At 40.5% G+C, this 24380-nt stretch overlaps 1 protein-coding gene across 1 annotated transcript; it reads left to right on the top strand.

Annotated features, from left to right (window-relative positions):
- Positions 1–18: 18 nt before the first annotated feature.
- Positions 19–22784, top strand: AAGAB (alpha and gamma adaptin binding protein). The gene is made up of 10 exons (XM_056344970.1): positions 19–172; positions 7988–8178; positions 9120–9216; positions 10014–10103; positions 12402–12485; positions 17245–17327; positions 18024–18117; positions 18932–19036; positions 19560–19609; positions 20131–22784. The coding sequence occupies exons 1-10, from the start codon at positions 100–102 to the stop codon at positions 20206–20208; spliced, it is 945 nt and encodes a 314-aa protein (XP_056200945.1). The 5' UTR covers positions 19–99; the 3' UTR covers positions 20209–22784.
- The last annotated feature ends 1596 nt before the right edge of the window (positions 22785–24380 follow it).

The following is a 24380-nucleotide window of genomic DNA, read 5'->3' as shown; positions in this document are numbered from 1 at the left end:
TCCTCCCTCCCCTCCCTGGAAGGGCTCGGCCGCTCGCCGCCTCCCCCTCCGCAGCTGGGTGGTAGCGGCGGGGCCGGAAGGGGCGCGGCGGCGGGCGCCATGGCGGCGGCGGGGCCCTTCGCGCTGGTGACCAGCTGCGCCGCTGGCTTCGCGGCCGAGGAGCTCGTCAAACGTGAGTCGTCGTCGTCGCCTCTGCGGGGCCCGGACGGGCGCAGCCGCGGGGCCCCGGCCCGCCCGCAGCCGCAGGCCTCGGCCTGGCAGCTCCGAGCCCCCAGCCCGCGCCCCGGGGGCGGCCGCGCTCCCCTCACGCACCGACCCCAGAGCGGCCGAGGCCGCCAGGGAGCCCCCCCGGCCCCCGGGCCTGCGCGTTTAACCACCTGCCCTTGAGGAGGGCCGCCAGGGCCTCCTTATCGCTTCAAGGAAATAAGCTATTTAAGAGAGGTGGTGCAGAGCCGCAGGTCTTGTATTCAGTAGCCTGAGAGCAAGGGGCAGGCAGCACCACCACAACCGACAGGAAATAAAAGCAGCCCCGCATCCCAAAATGCTTTGTTGTCTGCTGGCCACTTGCCATGGCTTAGATGGGACTAAACCATCCTAAGTTATACTTGGACTAGGTAATTTGAGAACTGCCTCGATGCTGAATAAAAACAGTACTTTGGAGAATATCAAATGAACAGATTCATGAGACCATAACGTAAGGTTTGCTGCTGGCAGTTCTAGTCATTCACACACAGTGCAAAAATGAATGTCTTTCACTGGGACATGGTGGCCCAGGTGGGCCCAAAAGCAACCAGAGCGGCTCAGGAGTATGGGCAAAGGAAACCAAAGGCAGACTGCTGTCCCTTTGGTTTCCGCTTTCCATTTATGAAGGAAACAGACTATCTTGGACCTTAAGGATGGTAAAATTTTCAGAATTCCTGGTGGGTCTGAACTCTTGCTTTACTTAGGCTCGCTTTCATGCATTAGACCATTTGTTGTCCCTACAGAGAAGCACAAAAGAGGGAAAGCTAAAAAAAAAATAATATTTCTGCAGTTGTTGGAATTGTAGATCACACTTAGTCCATATCAAATACCTAGAATTCATTCTGTAGGAAGTGATTTTCTTGGAACCCCTTTTAGTTCCTGTTTTTATGGCTTGAAAAAGGGAATGGAAGAGAGTAAGACCCGATAGAGGAAAATTTGGTGGATTTTCTAGTCATTCTAAAATTGCAGATCTCAGGAAGAAGTTGCTTAGATCTTGCTGGGTTTGCCATTAAAACTTATTACTATAGCCTTACTTTTTAGGGGACTGTCATGAACAGTTTTGTGTGCATACTAAAATGTATAACTTGGAACACCCTCCATCCCCTCTTCTAGATTTGTTTCCAGCCACTTCTGAGTAAAATTTTAGGACCTCATATAGCACAGGGCTGTCCCTAGGGACTGGCTCCCTCCATCTCATTAAATCACATTTTGGAACAAGAGTAACAGTACAAGGTCTGCTGTCAAAGGCTATTCTGTCAAAGCAGCTGGGTTAATACTGAATTATGTAAGGATTCCATACCAAAGAATCTTATTATTGGTTGTTCCTTATTTTTGAGGAAGGGATAAGCAAATTAGAAGGAATATTCAAAGTTCCTGTAGGTTTCTTTTGATTATTTTTTGTAGCAAAATTAAATAAAGGCAAGCAAAAAGCTTCATAGAAATGCTATTTAATCTGAGAAAGTCTTAAAACTTAACTTCTGTTTATATTTTCTTAAAATGGTACTCACTTTGAAATGTCTACCTTTCCACTGTTTTCTAGTGCCAAAACTGGAGTCTTACAGATAGTCTGTGTGTCCTCTGGTAGGACTGCTTCACAGAAGACATTAAAATCTTCCTGAAATATGATCATTTCCTAAAATAAAAAACCATGAGAATTTTAAGTGCCTGCTTTGTATAACAAGTGAAATTACATCAGATACAGAAGCATAAGCAAAACAAACATTCTAAAACATTCAAGGACATACCGGTAAGGACAAGGCAGCTGTGGCTAGGCTGGAGAACTTGTGCTTTTACAGCATGAAAGCATCACACCAGATTAAAGGCACTATTTGATAGTAGTTTAGCTGAATGCTGAGAACCAGACCATTATATTGGCACCTCTGAGGCAGTAGAGTGTTTGAGATATAATATGTATGGTTAAATATGCTATTAAATACTGTGTTGGTAGGTGTCACAGCACTCTCCAAGCTATCAAGCTGCGACAAGGTCTTTTATCATCTCATACCAGCATATTCTTCATAGAATCCCTCTGCTGCCTTCTCATCTTGCCTCATCCAGGGCCTGCTCTCTCTTCCCTTGCTTCTTCCTCAGCTGCTCTCTCTTCATTGGCTCTCAGCCACTTAAGTTAATTCGCCACACCTGCATCTTACCTACATCAGCCAACCCACCACCCCTGAAGCCAACCCACAGTTGTATATTATCAATGCTGATTAACCCAGCTTCATTCTTCTACAATTCCCCTGCTTTTTTTTTTTTTTTTTAACATTTCATACCTTATGTTTTTAACAATCATTACAACCCTTTTACAAATAAATTTTTCATACAGTCCTCTAATTCCTCTACAGGTAGGAGCCATACAGCAGTCAGGCTTTGTGTTCATAACAGAAACATGAAACAAAGCCCTCCTTATCGGTATTATTACTGCTTTTGCCACTGTGTTTCTGGCTTTCTCTGGTACATGCTCTTAGTAGGCAAACCCCTTTTATAAGTAGAAAGAAGCTGCTTAGAGCATTCACTGTTAGGATATACATGAGAACCAATTTCTCCTGCTGCCTGCCAGAATTTTCCAGGCTAATTACAAGGCTTTTCCTAGTGTTTTCATCCTGGTAAGTAGGAAATGGCTTGAGAATGAGAAAAATATTATAGTACATTTGCTAGATATACTTTTATTCTTTCAAGTTTTGTGGGATGCCCTGAATGCTTTGTTTCACTGTATACTGTCACAAAACAAAGCTATCTAAAATGCACAGAATAGGACTGGCTTGTTTCAGATATATTTATCACAAATAAAATTGTTTTATGTTTTAAAAAACGCCTGCCAACAGGTGAATACTATCTGACTTGATTCCCCACCCACCCCCCGTTTATGACTGTTTACCACTCCCCTCCTCCCCCACAGCATATTTTTGAGTTCTCTTTACTCCTTGTGTAATTTGCAGGAGTATTTTTTATGGCATATTCCACCAGGTGGCTCTCAAGGCCCAGAATGTGAGAAGTGCTTGGTGAACCTACCAACTAAAAGGGTTTGGGATTGTTTAGGGCATTGTAGAAGACTGGATTATGTTCTTATAGCATGTAATCAAATCTGAAATACACCAGGAAAAGTGATCAGTATCTTAATCCAAGCAGCTGCATAAAGGAGTTGCAACGATTCTGAAAAAAAGTTGCTATTAAACACACAATATAGTAGAAGTGCTTAAATACCAGATAGGTTCAGAGAACAGGGAGCACTGCGCCAAGAGGCAAGAGACCTACCTCTGGTTCTTTCGTTATTACTCAGCTCTTTTCTGAAAAGTTATTTCTGGTCTCCAGTTCTTTTGAAAAAGTACTTGCTGTCTCACACTTATAGAATATTTACTAAACTTCTGTATTACAAAAAGGGAATGGATGTTAGGTTTTTTAATTTTGCCATGCCCTCTTCCTTGTTTTTTGCATCATTGTTTACACATGCAAGAACATGAAATTAAAAGTCAACAAGTTTAGTCAGTAAAATGAGCAAACATTTATGTAAATACTAAAATTAATTTCTAAAAGTATTGGTCAGAATTTTGTCCACTTTATTAAAAGTTACAGATAATCATGAGTGAAGAAGGGACACAACTAATGAGTTTGCTGAAAAACACAAGCTAGTGACTTTCTGGCTGGAAGTAAAAAACCTTCTGGACAGATTCTACAAAAGTTTGGAAGTTCATTGAGCTGTAGCTCATCAGTCACTATCAGTTACTGAATTGAGCCATAAAGTGATATTGTATGCCAATTGCTGTTTTATTCTTAAATGGTTTTCTGATAGAGAACAAGCAAAGTGAGTCATGACCTGGGATAAATTGGAAGAAGAGAATTGGCCATGTCCAAAAAATGTGCTGATCTTTGCGTAGGTGAGCGTTAGTACAGGGGCTTTGGAGATTGCATAGGTGAATACTGCCAGCTTACTCAGGAGGTAGTGGCCCGAGGATGGTGCTGGAGCTACTTAGAAATGGCCTGCTTGGTCCCTAGGATCAAATAATTCACTGTAGATGAGGAAGAGTGTGGGACACTGAAATAGAGGATGTCTTAATTAGTATTCAGCAGTTATTGATAAAATTGTGAAAGTTATTTCAGTAAAGTAAGTGTCCAGCATTAGTAGTTGCCGTACTTCTTAGAGGACCTTGAACTCTAAATCATGTTGTTGAATGACACTAAGCAGTGCTCTTTTGTGGCATGAACTTTTCCATGCATGTTTTTAGTACTCTCTAATGGTGATGCATTTGGTGTCTGTTTGCATTCCTGTCATCCAAACAAGCCAATTCTGCTCTATGAAAAGGCAAGCTAATTAAGTCAGCCCAGTAGGCCTGCCTACTGTTGTGGTCAAAGCGTGACTCAGTTGGTTTTCCAGGCTCTTTGGATGGCAAACCACTAGCACTTTCAATGGCTGAGGAGTTTAAAATTAAAAACGAATAACTCACTAGAGATAAGTTTGAAAGCCACCTCCTTTTGCAGTGTTAATTTTCTAGAGGTTTATTCTGTATCCACATAAAACTAAGTGGGGTTTATTCTGATGAGTATCTCTAAATTAGATACGAAACAATTCTGGCTGAATTTACTTTTTTCATTAAAATACAGGCTGTCTTGGAAAGAAATTTCTGGAATCCAGGCGTGGTGGCAAATGTAAAACTAGTTCCATCATGGAATATAACTTTGACAACTCAGTTTGAGTTGCAGTGTGTATTTTTTTTATAGTCTCTGCTTGTTTTCTAAAGGCCAAAACCTAATTGGTCTAAGTGACTTTTGTGGAAGAGAACTAATCACAAGATACCCAGACTGCATTTAGTTTCCTGCCATGAGTAATCGGGCTGTTGTGCAGTAATTTCTTCAACCCTACATGCAGGCTGAGACATAGCAAGTCTGAATCCTTTCAGAAAGTTCCTGCAGTCCTTTGAGTTTAGTGTGCAACATCCATTTTTACTGGGAGAGAAATTTCACAGGGGATTGGCAAAATCTCTTCAGATGAATGATGGGTAATCAGAAGCACAATGGGATGAAAGAAGACTGCTTAAAATACAGGAACAAGTAGCATGTAATAGGAAATGGGACACATCCTCATTCTTCTAGCTGTACTTTGAGGCTTAAGTTTGTCCATGGACTCATTTGTAAGAAGAAAAAAAAAAAGCACTTACACAGTAAATGTGAAAATTCTTTGCTATCAGCTTTTGCAAATTTTTTATAAAAAAGTTCTTTTCTTCTGTATTCCTGCTAGGGTGGCTAACTTCACTGAAATAGCTTTTGAATTGATTTTCCTTCCTCACCCTGTTTTCCTCTCTTAGGCTTTCTAAGTCTGATTGCAGATTTTCTGGGTTTCAGTATTTTCTGTGGGCTCCTTTATTCTTAGCTTCTTGCAGCATTGACTAGCAATTCTCTTAGCTTAGAACTGATTTTTATATAGTTATTTATTTTTAGCTGTCAAAACACCTGTGAAGGGAAATTTAAAACACATTTTGTTTAGCATTCAAAACCTCTAAACCAAACATCTGGTTTCCAGGGCAGAAAATTAAGATTATGCCTGCATTTGGAAAGCTAGGCGATGGATAATTCTGGAAATAAAAGGTATCCCTGTGTTCTGGACATGAACAGTAACATTGTCTGCCTAACCTGTTTCCTCTCCCAGTTTCTGGAAATTTGTCAACGTTTTATTCAAGCAGAATGAAAGCTACCTCCATGGGCCCAATACCCGTTTAAACATAACTCCTGGTCTAGTAGCAATTGGCACATACATAGTCCTATTTACCAAAGATACAAAACTGCATTATACCACATATAGCACTTAACTAGTCATTCGTAAAGCTCTTGTTTCATGGCAGAAAAAAATTTGTCATCTCCCCAAATGCCTTTATTATAGAAGAGAATATGTACATTAAAGCTATAGAATTTGTAAAGTGCCATACTGACATTTGGTGATCTGTTTTACTAGTTACTGGGGGGGTGGCGGGGGGAGCATGAGGAAGAACAGGCTTGATATATTCGCGTAGCCTAAATTGAAAAGCTTGAGTTAAAACACTGAAAAGCTATTCTCATGTCTCCGTGGAAGATGACTGCATAGGTGTTTGCTTCAGGTCAGCGGTGCATAATATCAACTAATGCAAACAGGATGGAGATACCTGCTGCAAAGTGACTGCAGTGTTACAATGAAGTACTGCAGGGCAAGAGGAGATCCACATGTACAAATTGAGATAAGCATGGGAAAACAGTTTCTCTGTGCCACTGGAACTAGTGTGTACTGCTTAAGAGTGATTTAAAGAGCTGGGAAAGAATGAAAATATTTTAGTGTTACCTGTTTTGGTTAGCTGTATTGATAGCCTCTTCCATATTTATGTGAACAAGATAATGCTCTAAGAATACAAAGTTCAGAATCAAGGTTTGTTGGGATTGACTCAGTATCATCATCCCCTGGCCCCAAGGAGACATGGATAGTCTTATCACAGTATAGCTTCTGACTGGAGACCAATTACTCTGAAAACTATTGTCATCCAAATTAAAAGTTCAGACTTAATCTGGAAAAAACATGTAGATTTGGCACTTTTCCTGTTTTGTTTTTTTTTTTTGTTTTGGTTTTTTTTTTTTGTTTTTTTTTTAAAGAAAACCAGACAGGAGATTCCCTTCCAGGTTTCCGTTTCCAAGGTCGATTTTCTCTCTTAGATTATTCCCCGTGTCATCTTCCTCACTGACTGCTGCAAATAACCCTTCTCATTTCGAGCTCTCCTCTGTGCAGCCTTGTGCACCATGCTCGTTCACCAGTTAATCTCAGACTCTGCAGTCAGCTGCAAAAATCGTTGAACCTTTTCTATGGCAACCTTGGCAATGGAATTTTCCCGATTTTTTGTTGATACGGTACAGAATTTCAAATTCTTTTCTACACTATTTGGGGAGCAGCCTGTTCCAGAATCTCCAGGAACATCTCTCAGTACCTTTAAAATATGACCTTTAAGATCTTTAAAAACCAAAATAAATACATGGGTTTTCAACTCTTCTGATGCCCAAGGCAGTTTTAGATGACTGTCAGTTTTCTATATAATTAACCTGTGGTTTAAAGTGTCCATAAGTTTGTCCAGCTGGAACATGGTATTTTGCCCTTTCCAGCAAGGTATAGATGGGATGCTCTGCTACTAACTATAATTCAACTCCACCAGGTGGCTGTCATGCTATGAGAGTGTATGCTGTGAAGGTTGCTACGAGCACATGAAGGGCAGTGTTTAACATTACATTATCAAAGCACTGCCTTGGATTTTAATTGTTGAACTCCTACATAGAATTTAATGGGAATTACAACCGAATTGTAGTAACTTGGTTTATTTTCTCATTAGTTACCTTCAGGTTTTGGTCACAGTCAAACAGTTCTTTACATCTGAATGAACATGCAAGGTTTATTTCTGCTGTAATAAAGTCTACGCATTCTCTCCATACATCCTGTTTACAGGTAGGGAGTTGAAGCTAACACTTCAAAAGGCATTTCTAGGAAAAAAAGGCTTGCTTTCTGAAGAGCTTCTGTACCACATTTTATTTTGAAATCCAGAAAACAAACTCTTCTGAAAGCTAAATAATAAGCTCTAGGACAGAGGAACAAATTGAGCATGAATTTTTAAAGATCTTAAATATATAGTGGTTTATTATAGTAAGTGAGGATGGCTCTGTATTGGCATTGTACCAAGCTTCTGTAGACAAATTATTTTCTTGATGCTGGTTTTAATCATCCATCTCATTTTCTTTTCTACAGGTATCATAGGAAGAGATGACCTTACTGTGGGTGCAGCTACACGTGGACAAGTGAATTTTTACCCCTGGACAATAGATAATAAATATTATTCTGCAGATATTCACCTCTGTGTAGTACCAAACACATTTCTTGTTACTGGAGATATTGCTGAATCTGTGCAAGCATTCGTTGTGTACTTCGACAGCACAATAGTAAGACTCTTCTGCTTCCCTGTATTGCTTTATCTGTACAGTACGGTTGCTTTGTCACAGCAATAACCACAAATTATATGCTCTTCATCTTGTGCCATCCATTCCTTTTAGGCTGTTCTATTAATTGTCAGTAGATCAATGTTAAATTATGCCTGCTAACAATGGAAGAAGTTCCCTTCCCTTTTACTATTATACTCCAGCTGGAAGAGAGGTTTTCAGGATGCAAATATGCCACTAAGGCAGTTCCTCCTCCAACCTACCACCTCCAACTTTACTCCTAGCTGATGCTAGTTCAAAAAGGCTGCTTTAAGATAGCCAAGAATGTGAGCTAAACGTAAGGTTCAGTGCTATCATTTTACCCAAAATTGGTTCTCCTAAGCTGGCAGGAGTGAAAACAAAGCTTTAGCAAAAGCCAGAAAGATTCTGAGGCAAAAAAATATTCTAAATAAGGAACTGTTTTTCACCACAGATGGGAAAGGGTGCATACCACGCGTTCTGCAAAGATACCATTAACCAGACATCTCAGGGCTGTCTCAGAATAAACTAGAGCAATGGGAGTAATTCATCAGCCCCCATAACATCCACTTTAGTGTGGAAGATAGAGTAGCTGCACATTAAACCCAAGACATGCTTAAAATGAAATACTCACGATTAGCCTTCAGTAAAAACCTTTACTAATCTACATGAGGATTACATAATTAATATTAGACATAAAAGGGAGGTCCAAGGCAGTAGGATTAACTCATCTGTAAGGTGTCAAGAATCAGTAGGAAGTTGCATATAAGTCAACTTCCAGTAGAACACATCTGAAACATACTTGATATGCAGCCTAGCGTATTTCCTTACTTCATTTTATTCTAATACTATTAATGATTTAAAAACTAGTTTAAAAGTATTTGAGGATGTGTTCCAAAGAACTTTTTTTTTTTCCCTCTATATAGAAATCTGGACTTGATAGTGTCTCTGAATGGCTTCCCCTGACAGAAGAGTGGTTACCAGAAGTCATGATCCTGGTTTGTAACAGAGTATCTGAAAATGGTATGAAACCTGAAGTAGTTCCATACTGGCTTAGTGTTATTAACCCTGTATAATGATTTATTTTCTAGTTAAATCAAGGCAATTGTTTCTCAAAATACCTGGGTGAGATTAGGTTTGAGATTTGATTGAGAAGAGCCAGGTTATTCTCGTGACCAGGAACAGAAGTCTTAATCTAGTTGCGGTTAAAACTGAACCAGATTTTTACAAGCTTGCTTAAAATGAGCTCTTTGTATTCCATTCCTAATAAGTATACCAGAATGTACTGCAAGGTAACTAAAAAGGCTTTTGTGTTACTGGATGTGCATGACCCCCTCTGGTGAAGAGGGAGGATTACTGTTGGTTGCTTAACTACAGTGGAAAGTACATTCAACATTTTGACCATTTGGACATTAAATACGCACGTTTGCTTTGGTTCTCAATTAGCATATGCAATACAACAGCAAGCTGTAAGGTGCAGGTATGTCCCTGTAACTTAATTCAAATTCAAACTTAATAGAACGTCTTCATTCCCCGTGGCACTTCACAGACATTTTCCCTTTGAGTACCCACTGCAAAGCCATTTGATTTTATGGTATTTTAAAAGAAACAATTCAAAGGAGGAGTTTGTTTAACTCTGGAGTTTTTGGAATGAAATTCAAAGTGAATGGAAGACCTACACCAGCTACTGTATACTCTTTCCCCATACAATCCAGAATAAGCAAACAACTATGAGGGAATAAAATGTAGCTAAAGATTCAGCTGCTGATGCTAGTCTGAAATGTATATGTTCAGTATGCATTTTTGTTTCCCAAATTTAGGTGTTAACAGACAGAAGGCTCAAGAATGGTGCATCAAGCATGGCTTTGAACTGGTAGAACTTAGTCCTGAGGAACTGCCTGATGAAGATGGTAGGACTGCTACTTCTGTGTTCATGTTTAGAATGAAAAAACATACCAAAATATCTTCTAAACAATTGCAAGGGGGCATAACTTTATTTATGTGCTACATGATTACAGCAAGAAATGCTTCCAGTTGGTGAGGCTTAGTCCCAGCTATAAAAGGTCAGGAGGAGGAGGGGGTTATTTCCTCCAAGAAATTCTATTTGTCTCCTCCCAAATACAGCTGCTGTTTATATAGCACCTACATAAAAATAATATCTGCTCCTTTTTCTGGCACTAATCTTAGGACTATATTGACAGATTAGAAGCATTTATATTCCACTCTGGAAATCTAAAGAACAACGACCAGAGAGATGCACAAGGGCATGAAAATTCTTATTCTTTTTAAAAGACTTTAAAAACTGTTGTACCTACTAGAGAAGATAGACCTTATTCAAATAGTGACACGATATGTTTTTAACAGTCTCTCATTTTCAACCTTTTAGAATAGCATGCACTGTTACACAGGAAATAAACCAGTTTCAAAATCACTGGCTGACCATATGTTTATAACTTGAAAAATCCCATCAAAGTCAGCAGCATGATGTGTGATGTTCCACTCTTAAAAAGTGACTGTGCACTTCCTGACAGCCTTATCAGCATCAGCCTTATCTCCTCATTACAGAGATAGAAAAGAAGTGTTTACATCTTACCTCTATAGAGCCAAAATGAGATAACCGACCCCATTTCCAGACTTGAGTGGAATTAGTCACTAACATTTGCTCTTTTTCAGGTTCACCAAGTACATAGCTGTCACCAGAAATAATGTAGTCTAAAATCCTAAACCAGAGCACAAGTCCCACCCCTTCTGTCCTTTAAAGGCCTAGATAAAAATCGTATCTTGAGTAGCTAAGAATGCTCCTTGTCCCCGTGCCATGTCTTTAAAGAGGTGCTTCTTTTTCGCACTGTGTTGGTCAAGGAGGAAGGGATACATATACCTCTGATTGATAGAAACCAGAAAAATCAGAAGTGCATGCCTCTTAGACTACAGTTTTCTTATGAAGTGCTTTAAAAGGAAATACTAGTAGTAGTAAGTCAAGTTATTTTTCTATTCAGTAGTTGTTGTAAAGAACAAGCTATTTACCATTTAAATAATATAAGTAATAGGAATAATAGGATGTTAATCTGTGGCGTATTTATTTCTTTCATGGCTTTTTAATACAGTAGTTGATTCACTGTGACTCATGCATAGGAGCCATTGTGTTCCAGTGAGTAACATGTTTGCCCCATAAACATGGTGTGTGAATTACAAGAGATACAATGGATGCAGTAAACATACTGGGCCGATATCTGTTTACAACTTGCAACATTTCTGGCAGCTCATCACAACTGAGCTGGAGCACTTGCTATGACTACACTGTCAGTCAGTTATTTGTGCAGTAAGGACAAGAACCCTAAACTGAGACTTGGTAACAACTCTGATACAAAACCAAACAGCAGTATCATAGAAGGCAAAAGATTTGATCTAAGGGTTGATAGGCAGCTTTAATTTAATTTTTAAAGGCAGTTTCAATTACTGCACCTGTCCTTGAGTCATCTTAGAAGAGTTTGATTTTTAAGCAATCACACTTCTGTATCCAAAGGGTTGGGTTTTTTTTCCCTGTTGCTTTGTGAGACCTGCACAAACATGGGAAGCTGACTAAACTGAGGAAATGGGAAAAATGACTTTATACAAAGTGGTGTCAGATCTATTCAGATAATTTGAAGTCCAAATAGTGCTTTTCATAATCTTTCAAGTTACTGTAATTCACAGGATTACTGGAACATTTGGAACTAGATGTTGTGGAGATAGCTTTACAATGACAATTTTCATTTTTAAAGTGTCACACCTTTTCTAAATGGTTGTCTGAAGTTCTTTACTTTCTAAAGGAAGGAAAAGTAATTCTAACATCCATTTTGTATGCCGTTCAGCATTGTAAAAGATAATGGGGTGAAAGATGCCTTGCTTTTAACAGCAACTTAAAAATTGTCTGTTACTATTAAATTTACTTAAGTTATTTAACGGTGTAGGCCTCATGCGACATACCTAACAAAACCCCACTCAGAATTTAGATCTCTCTACAAAAGGCTGAGAGCTCACAGCTCATACATAGTACCTGGAAGCCTAGATTTGGCCTTTCACGAAGCAAAGGCAAGAAATCTGTGTTTCCTAACAGAAGTAACTTACATTGAGTAGGACAGGTTTAGACACACACTTTCTTACTTTCAGGCATGTCATGCTTTTTAGTCTAATTGTTAGGAGAGCAATATCTTTGTCTTTTGGTTTAGATGACTTTCCAGAGTCCACAGGAGTGAAACGAATTGTACAAGCCTTGAATGCCAATGTGTGGTCCAACGTAGTCATGAAGAGCGGTATGTAACACAGGTTCCTTTTATATGAATTCTGGAGAATGCAAGGCCGAGAGGGCTTAGTATTTTTAGCAAATGTGTAAACTGAGCAGCTACAGTACTACTGCAACTGAACCAGTATGAAGAGAACTAGACCACTCTTAAACATTTTACATGGAATAGTAGGGTTTCAGGTATTGCTTTCATTGTCTCTGGATGACAGAGAAACTCATAGGCAATGGATGAGATTTATAACTGTTTCAGCATCTGTTCCTGTGCCCTCTGTATAACTTGCTCCCTACCAATAGCTTGAGTTAAATATTCCACTAACTCCTCAAGTTTGAATGAAAAATGAAAGCTTGTTCCATCAGACTCTTAGCAGAAAATAGCTAGTCATTATCAGCTTTGTCTAAAGACCCGATATATGGTTTAAGTGTAGAAGTTTACAATTCCAAATTTGTTACTTTTTAAATTTTTTTTTCGAAATGGGGATGAGAATTGAATATCAAGTGTGGAAATGAGATTTGGCAAAGAGTGATTTCACATGTCTGTTGAAGGACATACTAAGTGCATTGCTGGAAGGACTGTCTTCCCTACAGAGAACCCCACTTGAGTACATGGAAGTCACAGAATTTTTTTAAAACAGTGCAAAAAGCAGGCAAGCCCAGATGATTTCCTGAAGATAATTGATTATCAGGTAGAGTTAGAAACTTGGAAAAATCACTTTAGGGATAGACTCATTAGACAACAAAATGCTGTGGCTAGCCCAGGGTTACTGCAGGTGTAGATACTTCCATTTACTTGAAAACCATTAATTACCTTTCTAATAACACAAGCTGTTGCAGGAAATGTAAGAAGATTAAAACCTTGTTGAGTGCTTGGCCTTACATTTCTTGTTTCACAAAACCTTATCCCAATAGCAAGTTTCCAATGTCTGTCTGCTCCCTGTTGTACAATTTTCCACCGCTGCGGCTGCTTCCTTCCTGCGTCTTTTAACTGTGTAATGTTTTCAAGTGCTGAGTGGCTTCTACTAGTTCCTGTAACTGCAGGATGGTTACTGGGGCTCAGTAGAACTAGAATGAGAACTACTAAACTGATAATCTTTTTCATTCTTTTTTGTTAATATTGTAAATGTTGTAGCCTTTTGAGTATTTCTTACACCACATCAGACTGTGGTTAAGGTGGATTCTAACTTAACGTAACCAGAGAAATAGGTAGCCATTTGAGATGGTGTGAAGTTATCTCACTAGTGTTAAATTGTTTTCTTAACATCATTATTTCCTGCATTTGACAGATGCCAGGTTACAGAAGAACAGAACTTAGTCACATGTTCAGTTCTTCATGGGGCGGAAATTCCTGTGCATCATTGGTGTGTTCTGTAAAGGTCAGGCTCCCTGAAAATCCAGATTTTCTGTCTCCACAGTAGAGAAACCGCACAGCGTTAATGCACATTGCTACAAAGCCCTCAGGAAGTGAGCTGTATTTGGAAGTTGTTGCAACCTGACTATGCCTTCAAAGGGAAATTGTTGAGCTCATTTTACTTAAAATAAAACTTTTTACAACCTGTAAAGTACCTTTTGTTTTCAGCTTCCTCCTGATCCTGGAAACTGGCTGCCATGTAAATCAAACTTCAGATTTTCTAGCGAATTGGCTATAACTGCTGGCCATTTAGAAACCACACAGTCATACTTCACATGAAGATTTCTCATAGAGTAGGTGTAGTAGTAAACGTTTATAGCGCTGTTAATTGTGGCTATCCAAAAAGCCAGTGTTACAGCATTGCCTTACTTCAGCTATCTGTATGAGAAGTTTACTGACAGCAGGAATAACTTTTTTCAAGTACAAACATTAAAACCATGTTATTTTAAGGTGTTTTATCTTAAACCCAAAGACGGTTCTTCTTAAGTTACGAAGTAGGTTTTTTTTCCACACACACCTATTAGGAAAAAATCAAAAGGTCAGGAATTTTATTCTAACTATTAAAGACATTGATTCTTACACCAATTCATAAAAAAGGTATTAATTATAACACAGTCAAATTATAAACTTTTTTTATCAAATAATACCATATGCTTTGTGAGTAAATAAAGCAGCGATGTCTCTAGCAAAAGAAAAATAAGCAGTCTTACCTGAGAGTCTCCAGAGGACAATTCCCTTTTGTAGTTGGCGTAAAGTTGTTGGTTCTCCCGGCCTCAGAGCTCTCTTCAGCCTGAGAATCAGGTGGGTTTCTTCCCTTTGTGTGCAAGAGCACGAGGAGTTCGCCAGCTAACATCTTTCCCCCCCCACAAAGGTCACGCGCTGCTGTTGTCCTTATCTGTCCCTTCGAGCGCAAAGCTAGTTGGCCTGGATGTCAGGAAGAGAAACAACCTAGTGCCCTCTGAAGGGGGCCGCTGGCCTCCTTTCCTGCTTAAATACATGCTTTATTGGTCCCAGCTGAAGCTGGTTACCTAGGGTGGGGCCAGTAATTAGCCTGGCTCTCTTTACAAAAAATTAACCTGAGTTAGGAGGACTGTTTAGGCTTAGTAATTTAAAGAAATTACGAATTTTGACTTTTTCGTTCCAATTTTGTATGGAAGTCAGGATCACCACATGTCAGCTAGAGGCACGCTATGGAGGAATGGTGGATGAAGGCAGCGGAAAACATTCGCTATGAAATGAGCATATGTGCATCTCGAAGCCGTGCTCAGAGCACGGCGTACTAGAGCTCTGCAACTATTAATGGGTGACACCTGTGAAACTACAGAAACTCTGTCATAATGAAGCCATCAACTGTTACAATAAGCCGAGTGAGATAATTTTTGGCTTTGATGCTGTAAGAACACTGTGTAAGCCATCAGCCACTTCCTGAATTGCACCCAGAAGTTGAAATAACTTTTACATCCAATAAAAAGAGTTTATAGGAAGGCTTTCAGGCTTTTTCAAGGGTGTGCCTGCAACCAAGTGTTATGTCTGCCACCTCCCTAGCCATGGATCCAGAAACAAATAGCTGCTTTTCAGAGATCCCTGCTGTAGATTCCAGTTGTAACGGGGACATTTTGTAATGATGCTGGCTGAGGTTATGTGTATGTGGTGGTGGTGGGGATGGAGCCACTGTTGGTTTTCTGTACAGGATGAACTGTCTCTGTAGATATGGAAGAGGCACGTGATTAGATCGCTTCATCCACCCCTCTGCCAATGGGGGAATGTTCTCTCCCAAGTACGTTCTGGACTGCAATGTCCAGTCTAGCTTCAGAGGACTAAGAAATTGGCTAAATGCTGATCTTTACAATTTCCCAAAAGAAAGCTCTTTGCTCAGTCTGCTGCAATTTGGGGACGCCACTTTGTTTTGGGTTGCAAGTCCCAAACTTTTATCGCTCAATTGTCTGTTAATTCAGCTGGCAGACTTCACGGGCTTTCACATCCTGCAACTGAAGGTTTTTAAGGCAATTAATTCGGCTAAACTGATTCACTTCTTCCCAAACCTTTGGCGAGTGATCTGTTAAAGCAGTAAACCGGTATAAAACAGGGCCAGTTGAAACAAATACCTGCTGGGGGATGTGGGGAGCACGAGGGGAGGACTGGGGCAGGACACACATTAGCCCAAGTACACAGTGAAGATTATTAAACAGGAAATGATGTCTTAGTAATTCTCTAATGGCAACATGTTTACGTGTTTTCTGGATAGCTGATGGTTTTAGTTACACATTCAACTCTTCAAAATGAAGTTTTGTATAAAAGGCAAGTAAATTTGGACAGTGCATAAAAATTACATCATCTCAACATTTGAGTCTAGAGCTTAGTCATTAGTGCAATAATTTAGAACACATTTTTTTTAGAAAGTAATATTAATCTTTCTTCTGGCACAAGACATTGTTCCCTGGCTATCTGTGGTGCAACAACTTAACTTTTATTTCTTTAGTTGACTAAAATACTAAGATTTTCAGAAAAATCTCCTCTTGAGTTGCTTGTATAACTGCAAATATTTGCTACTCTATGCAAGGCCAGCTGAAAACATGGCTTAGAAAAAACCCCAAACCGTCCTAAGATCACCTAAGATCATTTTTTTTTAAGTGAAGTTTTAAAATACAGTTAATTTAATTCAAAAATACTGCACTGCATCTATTAGATGGTTGTTTAGTTTTAGGCTTGAATTTAACTTTTCTTTTTAGGTTGGATTTTAAAACATCATTGAAATACACAGTAGGTTAGCAGATGTGGAAAGCCCAAAGCACCTTGCAGTGTGAAGAAACGTTGGATTTAACGGCTGGGTCCTTCCACGAATTCTGAATTAGATATTTAAAAATTGCCTTTGCCATCACTGTAGTGCTCAGCCTATTTAGATAATATGTGTACAAGCAAAGGCACTTGTTGCGTTTCCTGTATCTAACCACAGACTTGGTGCTGCTTCCCATGGATGGTGAAACCTGGTCCGCTGCATGTCTGTAATAGCAAATGCTGCTTCTGTATTTTGAAAACTGCCTTGTTTGGAATCAGAACAGACGGTCCAGACGAACTCCTCACAGAGCAGTGACTTCCAATAATAAGAAGAAAGAGTCACATCTCGTATCGCGTACACATCTATTCCCTGTTGGTAATATTTAGCAGTAAATGTTGTTAATACAGTTTTTTAAAAACTTCCAGAATATAAAAATTTTCTGCTTAAAATATATTTTCAAGTGCATTGACACAGTTTTGCAGGGTGCTGTGTATCTTCCCTAAAATATTCTCTGTCCCAACTCAGCAGTTAGAACTATTTGTAATAATATTGCATCTTCAGCCAAACTAACAGCTGTTTTGTTTTTAGACAGGACCCAGGGCTTTGGTCTTCTCAGTACATTGGCGGGCGCGAACCACAGCGTTGGGTCAGAAGAGAACCAAGATAGAGAAGTAAACAGTAATCCCTATTTCTTGCTCTTTGCTCGTACTGTTTCTGGTGTTGCTCTTTCCTGTTGTCATGCTTGGTGTAGTGGTGGCAGCAGCTTTCTTTTTTTCCCTCCTTTCTCAAGGGATGCTTCGCAGCCTGTTGGGATGTATTTTAAAGGACATATTCGTAAAGTCTGAAAAACTCTGCATTTTTCCCACAAGTCCTCCTGAAACAGTTGCTCCTAGGAGCTATCACCTGATGGCTGGGAGCTTGCTGTTTTTCAGGACATTGTCGCAGAACTCATCATGTTACCTGAGATGTCCAGTTCTGTGCTCAGTGTTGGGTGTTGATCACACTGACTTGTGCACTAAATGTTTTATCCAGACAACTCACTGGAGCCAAGGAAAGATTGTTAAAAGCTCCATTCAAAATGCTGTTTTTCATCTATATCCAAGAGCCGTATTTTCTGCAAGACAAAAACTATCAGTTGATTTTTTTATTTAGAAAACAACAAGAAACCTATCATAGAAAACCTTGTAGTACCTGTTTACAGTGTTGTTAAAGTGGCTTTTCGTAATACAGGGGGTACAGGTTTTGCAGTAAGTAAAAGTTTAAGATAAAGCATAAGTTTTGAAGTGAAAATGGGGAGCGCCTGATTTGCTGATGGTGCTTTTTAGGTGCATTGTTGAATATTCTACTGTCTGTTTGTTTCCTGACAGTCCAAACCATCAGCAGCAGACAGAGAAGAATCCCATTTGGACAGCAGAGAAGATGGAGCTAGCACAACCAACCTACAGACTGACAACACTGTAGGTAAGCTTTTTCTTTGCTTGGAAGATACGTTGGAGCAGGCACCCCTGGCTGGGATGGTCCTAGAAAGCCATTGGCTGCTTCTCAGCAGAAAGTGTGGCCTAAGTGTGCTTGCCAGAGCCTGTAGAGGCTAACTGTTGTGACTTTAGGTGTTCTTCTTGAAAAAATGGGCCGAGGTTTGGATAGGAGAGAGCCCCTGCAGTACTAGGGACTGGAAATGTTCAGATCTGATTTTGTGCAATTTCCTGATGCATATATTGCATCTTTATATGAATAAAGCTTCAAGCTTTATGGTTGCAGAGAAAAATCATTGCAGTTTGGCCCAGCAGGAGGTGAGTGAAGCACCGTCTGCTTGGGTCAGTCCTAAGAGGTTCAAGAGTTTTGAGCTACAGGTCCTTAAATAATTGCACTATTCCAGGAGATGGGACTTTCTTGCAAGTTGTATTGTGGAGATCTTCTAAGGGTTGGGTGATGTTAGTTGTGGTCTAAGCATAATCTTTAATTTACTCTGTGGCTGTTCATAGACAGATCATTTTCTAATAAGCAAGAAACCTTAAATATTGGATGAGCTCAAAAACACTCTTGTAATCTAATGTGTAAAAATTAATTACCACTGTAATTATGCCATGAGTTGTCTGTATGAACAGTTGGTTCTGTATGAACAGTTGGTAAATTAAATGTTTCTTTCCTTCCTGTGGGGTTGGAATTTGCAAACGGGATTTGCAGATGTTAAAATACTGGTTTTATCAGAAAGGCTTTCATACCTGCTGACAAAACAATAATTTACCTTAAACCAACCTATAGGCATTTATTTCAGATCCCCTGTTAGATGTGGACATTCAAGAGTTAGCCAGCCTAACCACGGGAGATGGTGACCTGGAGAACTTGGAAAGGCTGTTGTCAAAGCTGAAAGAAATGAAAGGTAATGTACTAGGGAGAGACATACTGAGCTACATCACCGGTTCTGATGACTGGAAGGCATAAAAACCAGCGTGTATGTTGGGAAGATTGTATGAGTTCCTGTTCTCTTATCTGAGGTTCTTTATAAGTAGCTGATCTTTTCATTTATTTGCCTGTCTTGACAGTGCTCTTGAAAGAAGTAGTTATTGCTCAGCTGACAGCTGTTGCACTCATTTTGTTCTCCGTGAACTAATGCTGCAGTTTTCTATAAACACTGTAAGAAGACTTTATATTTTTTTAGCTCTACAACTGCCTGCTAATCCTGCAGTTTAAAGCTGCACATGTTTGAGATAAAATCCAGTGTGCTCAGAAGCATCAGCTTTCTGCTGTTTGGGAATTGCGATTGATCTTACTAAATAAATAACATTCCTTTTTTATGATCTTAAATTAGTTTCTTGGTAGTCCCCCTAAAAACAGCTGCAATAGGCATTTCTCTCCCTGCTCACTGCTGAGGTTGACAGCCTATGTCATGTTCTTTCCCACAGATAAAGCAGCAGCGTTGCCTCATGAACAAAGAAAACTACACGCGGAAAAGGTGAGGTTTTGAAATTGGCATTGGAATGACTAAAACCAGGGGTTTTCTTTCTAAGCCACAGTGACACCTCTACTTGTAGAGTTCCTGTATTAAGAGTAGTAAGAACAAACTGCACAGCCTTGGGGAAGACTGTCTTGTATCTCCCAAGAACTGAATAACAAACCTGGAATTTTGAAATGCCAGAATGGGCTTTCCCCTTCCAAAATTTCTGAAACAAAGGCCCTGCAGTCACTGGGGGTGTAAGCCAGCTTCCACTTAAGTCAATGGAAAAGTCTTGGATCTCAAGAAAAAATTAATCATGCCTTAATTATCACAAGTTTTGTATCACGTATTCCTCCCATGAATTCTGTTGCCTTTGTGTTGCTGAAACGTCTTGACTTCAGAGAGGATTAGCATTGTACTTAGAAACACGGTTGCTAGATTTAGCTGCTGCTCAGTTTCTAATTTTTGATGGTAAATGAAAATATTCAGTCATTTGAGGGGAATTTTTCTCCCTTTCCCATCTTGTTTTCCATTGCTAGGTGGCCAAAGCGTTCTGGATGGCAATTGGAGGAGACAGAGATGAAATTGAAGGTCTCTCCTCAGATGAAGAAAACTAAGCTCTTCTGTAGCTGTAAGCGACAGAGCAATCCTAAAAGAGCAATCTTTTCCTGCAATGAGTGTTTATTGCGAAAAGCCCCATTTAGCTTTAGTTGCTTTCTTTGGTTAAAGGATTCCCCGCATCATTGTAGTAAGTAACACATTCCACAACACCTGATGGTTAGAGTGGTTTTGTCTGACTGTTCTATTCTCTCTCAGAGAATTTTGGAAGGTGATGCACGCAGTTACAGGAAATAATAATTTGTTTACATTTTTCGAATTAACATTTTTATTGTTTCCTCTTTTGAGTTTAAATAAACAAATTTACTACCAGTTATCTTTCCCCATATGGCTGGTGGTTATTAAGTGACTGCTTAATTCTAAACTCAACATTTTAGATGTAGGCCTGTTTGATGTTTTTATGTAGCTTTATAACTGACTTACTGGTTAAAACAAACCAGATTTATATGAGCCATGAAGTGAAAGTTGCTGAATTGTGCCCTATTGAGGGATGCTCTGCCAAGGCTGCAAGGTTAATCCTGCTGAGTGCCAAAACTATTAAAAATGGCCCACAGGCTCTGAGTTCTGTTTTCGTCTGTAAGTACGTGGTCCTTCCCTGGAAAGGCAGGTGTTGCGCCACACTCCCTGGGTTTCCATTAGAAACTAAATTTGGGATTAAATGCAAGACTGAGTATTGCTGCTGTTCCAGGGGGGAAGATCCCTGCCTAAACCTTCTGCAGTGCTTGGCCTCCGAGGCCTAGCAGAATGCACAGGCCTTCTGGTGGTGAATTCTGTCCCAGATAGCTGAAGAGAAAAGCGTGATTTCAAAAACCCCACGCTGTCACCTGAGGCAGGTATTACAGACTTACGCTCCGTGAGAAGGCACCAGAGTAACAAGTCTCAGATGGCTGCTTCGTGGCATCAGGCATTAGAAAAAACTCCTTCGTCCTCAGATGTGGTGTGTTCTCACCTTCTGCACAGGCAGGCGGTCATAGACTCGCTGGAGAGTATAAACACGCAAGGCACCAGGAAAACAAGGAGGAAGGCGTGGGCTGGTGGGGGAGGAAGAAGAGAAAAGGTGAAAGTCAGCCTGGCTCCTTCTCTGCTGCAGTCAGCTGTCAGATACAATCTGTGGACCAGCGGGAGGAGGTAGCCGGCAGATCCCCTGTTGAAGAACCAGGCTTTCTCTGCTGCTTGTCTGGCACACCCTGGGAAACGACATGTATTTTCCCCCAGAGCATTCCTTATCAACCTGAAAATACACCACGTTAAGCAATCTTACTTGGAAATTTCGAAATTAACTTTTCCAACGTCTGTTTTTTTGTGACAGTAAATTTTGTGAGTCTTGAGACGATGGCTTTCCATAATTTATTTGACAGCTTTAAATCCTGAAAGCACTTTCACAGTGGTTCTTGACAGTCATTGCCTCTTCTTTTAAGATTAAGCAAAGATAAAATAATAAGCTTCTTGGACTGCTGTAAACAATTTCCTGAGTAAAAACTGCAGCGTTTTCAACTCCTAAGAAATAGAACTGAAGCCTTGGCTCGTAGTTTGAGAAGTATCTCTCATACAAAGACTGAGCAATAGCTCTGCCATAGTAAAGTACCTATTTTTTAAGAAGCAGTGTTCCTTTTACAGCGATACACGTACAGATGTCAAGGAAGCACATCTACCAGGGCCACCTCTGCCAAAGCGAGCAATACAAAACAGCCGCCAGGCTTTGCTGTGATGTTGCCAGCTCCTCCCGTTCTCTCCTCCTTTTTCCCCAGCACAGAGAACTGTGGTTCTAATAAAAGAACTGAAGGTGGTTCCTTCCAAGTAGGGAATGGTTTTCCATGTTTGCCTCTTGGTAGCTGAAGACTTTTTTTTTCTTTCTAAATACTTATTGTGCAATAGTGATAAATGGCAAAAGCACAGAGTGAATTAGATGAAGGCAGAGAAGAAAATAATGCACATGGATACTTGGTAAAAACCGGTTCTTTAGACGTGTGATACACATGTGACAGTTTATTTAGCAACATTATACAAATTAAAATCAAGTTCTTTCCTGCCTTTTTACAAGGTAGCAGCAGCTAAATTCCCCATAAATGATGCCTTATCCAAGGAATCAGAATTACCAGTTGGGGAACACGCTTCTTCAGCCTGTTACAAATAGGAGGAGGAGATTTGTATTACAGGAAATACATCCTGGAAGGAGTCACAGCTCTTGGTTTAATGACGAAAACAAGCCTTTGAAAGCACAGAAGAGGTATTGACAGGACAAGCAAGCACGGTTTGACCAGAAGAACAAGGAGGCTGGTACCGTAGCAGGAAGGCCTGATAGCCACCGTGCCACAGGGAAGGCATCCGCGCTGCTTCTGCCTGAGCTTAGCAGAACATTTGCACAGACAATATTTTGGTGCAAAATCTGATAACATAGCAAGAACTCTTTAAATGTATTTTTGTTGTATACGTCTGTCTTGTTTGTAGATGCAGCCTGTGCTTTAAAAAAGCACAGTTCATCAAGGTAGGAAGTATAGCTAGAAGAAACTAGGAAATAGTTTTAAGGATCATTAAGGACTATTGTATTTTTTAATCAAAGTTTTCTTTGCTGGCAGCTTGTTTTTTGTTTTGTGGGTTGTTTTGTTTTGGGTTTTTTTTCTGAAGAGAGGCTTTGGGTTTGGCTGCAGAATTTCTTCACATAATAGATGTTACAGAAATGAATAAAAAGGGGCATTAGCAGAAAAACAAACCTGAAAGTTGTTGTGTCTTTTACTTAGTTTTTCTTTGTATGCCACAGCATTGTTTAGCAACAACAAAAGAATTCCCATCTTGGTTTTCAGTTTTGGGTTGGAAGGCACCTTAAAGATCATCTAGTGCCGTACCCCTGCCGCTAGGTCAGGTTTTAAGTCCTTGTAACAGTTTTGGAGGTGTTAGCTTTCGCTGGTACTGGTACTCCAGTGCTGAACTGGAACTGCTGTGGAACAGCTCTGCAGTTAAGTTAATGCACTGTGGCTAGATGTAGCAGCTTTTCCCAGGTAAAAGATGGTCATGAGAGCATCTAGATATACAGTAACTGAATCGTTAGACACAGTTTTGAAGGAAAACACGATGCTGCTTCCGTGAAAATGGCAAGCATTGGTTTCTGAGTGTGGTCTTTGCAAGAAAGTTCAAAGGAAAGTAACTGCACCTGTGTTTAGCAAAGAGCATCTGAAAAGGGTCACAGCAAACACGCCGAATGCTGTGGAGGCCCTTTAAACTAAACAGAACTGAAGGAATCGCACTTCCAGCATTAGCCATGGCACAACAATCACTGAAACTCATGAGAACACACTGTGGCCAATTAAACCTTGGAGGCTCCATCAGTCCCGGAGTTCCCTGCACGACTGCCTGCAGTTCATTCTCCCCGAGGGTCCACAGCGGCCACATGAGCAGCTGGTGGCAAGAGAGCGACCGAGCAGGGGACGCAATCAAGAACAGAGACGGAGCGTGCGAGAAGCAGTGAAGGAATCAAACAGTATTTAAACATCGTCTTCCCATCGCTCCACGCTGCTGCTACGTGCAGCGGTCAATGAAGGACCTCAGAGAAGCCACCCGGCCGGGCAGCCTGCACTCGCGATGGCACGGGCGCGCCTGGGAACGCCTGGCTCTCCCTGCGCGTGGCTGGCAGCCCACTGCAGTTGGTGTAACCCCCTGGCCTTAGGGCTGGCTTAGCTCCCCAAGTCACCTCCCACCCCCAGCCCGGCAGCCTGGCTGCTCTGGTGGAAGCCTGTTCCGCACGGCAGCGGGCGGGGGGAATCCTCTTGTCTCTCCACCCGTGTTTGCTTGGACACTTGCTAATCTACAGGAGCATTTGCAGAAGGGAGTTAAGAGTTTGTGGCCTTAGAGAAACTCATTCAGGAGTCAGTTACGACTCTATCTATTACAAATGCGGCTCCATCGCCTTCAGCATTCAGGTTTGGTAGTTCTACTAATCCGTCCTTAAATACAGCCAAAACACGCTCTAGTTTTCCTGGCCTTGGAAGGCTTTCCATTGCAGTACCGCTGCTCTCTGACCTGAGGAAAGGCGCTTTCGTTACGCTGTCTGGTACTGATTTTGTTACCTATATGAAACAGGCCATACAGCTTCTGAGGCCAAGCCCTGTCTTCCTCTGTAGCCGGTTCTTTTTGTGATTAAACTAGTTGCTGGGTAATTATAAATACAATACATTGA

The sequence above is a fragment of the Falco biarmicus genome, chromosome 7, assembly GCF_023638135.1.
Source record: "Falco biarmicus isolate bFalBia1 chromosome 7, bFalBia1.pri, whole genome shotgun sequence".
NCBI classification, from domain to species: Eukaryota; Metazoa; Chordata; class Aves; order Falconiformes; family Falconidae; genus Falco; species Falco biarmicus.
Note: the sequence above shows the minus strand (reverse complement) of the source record. Positions and strands in the feature narration are given on the sequence as shown.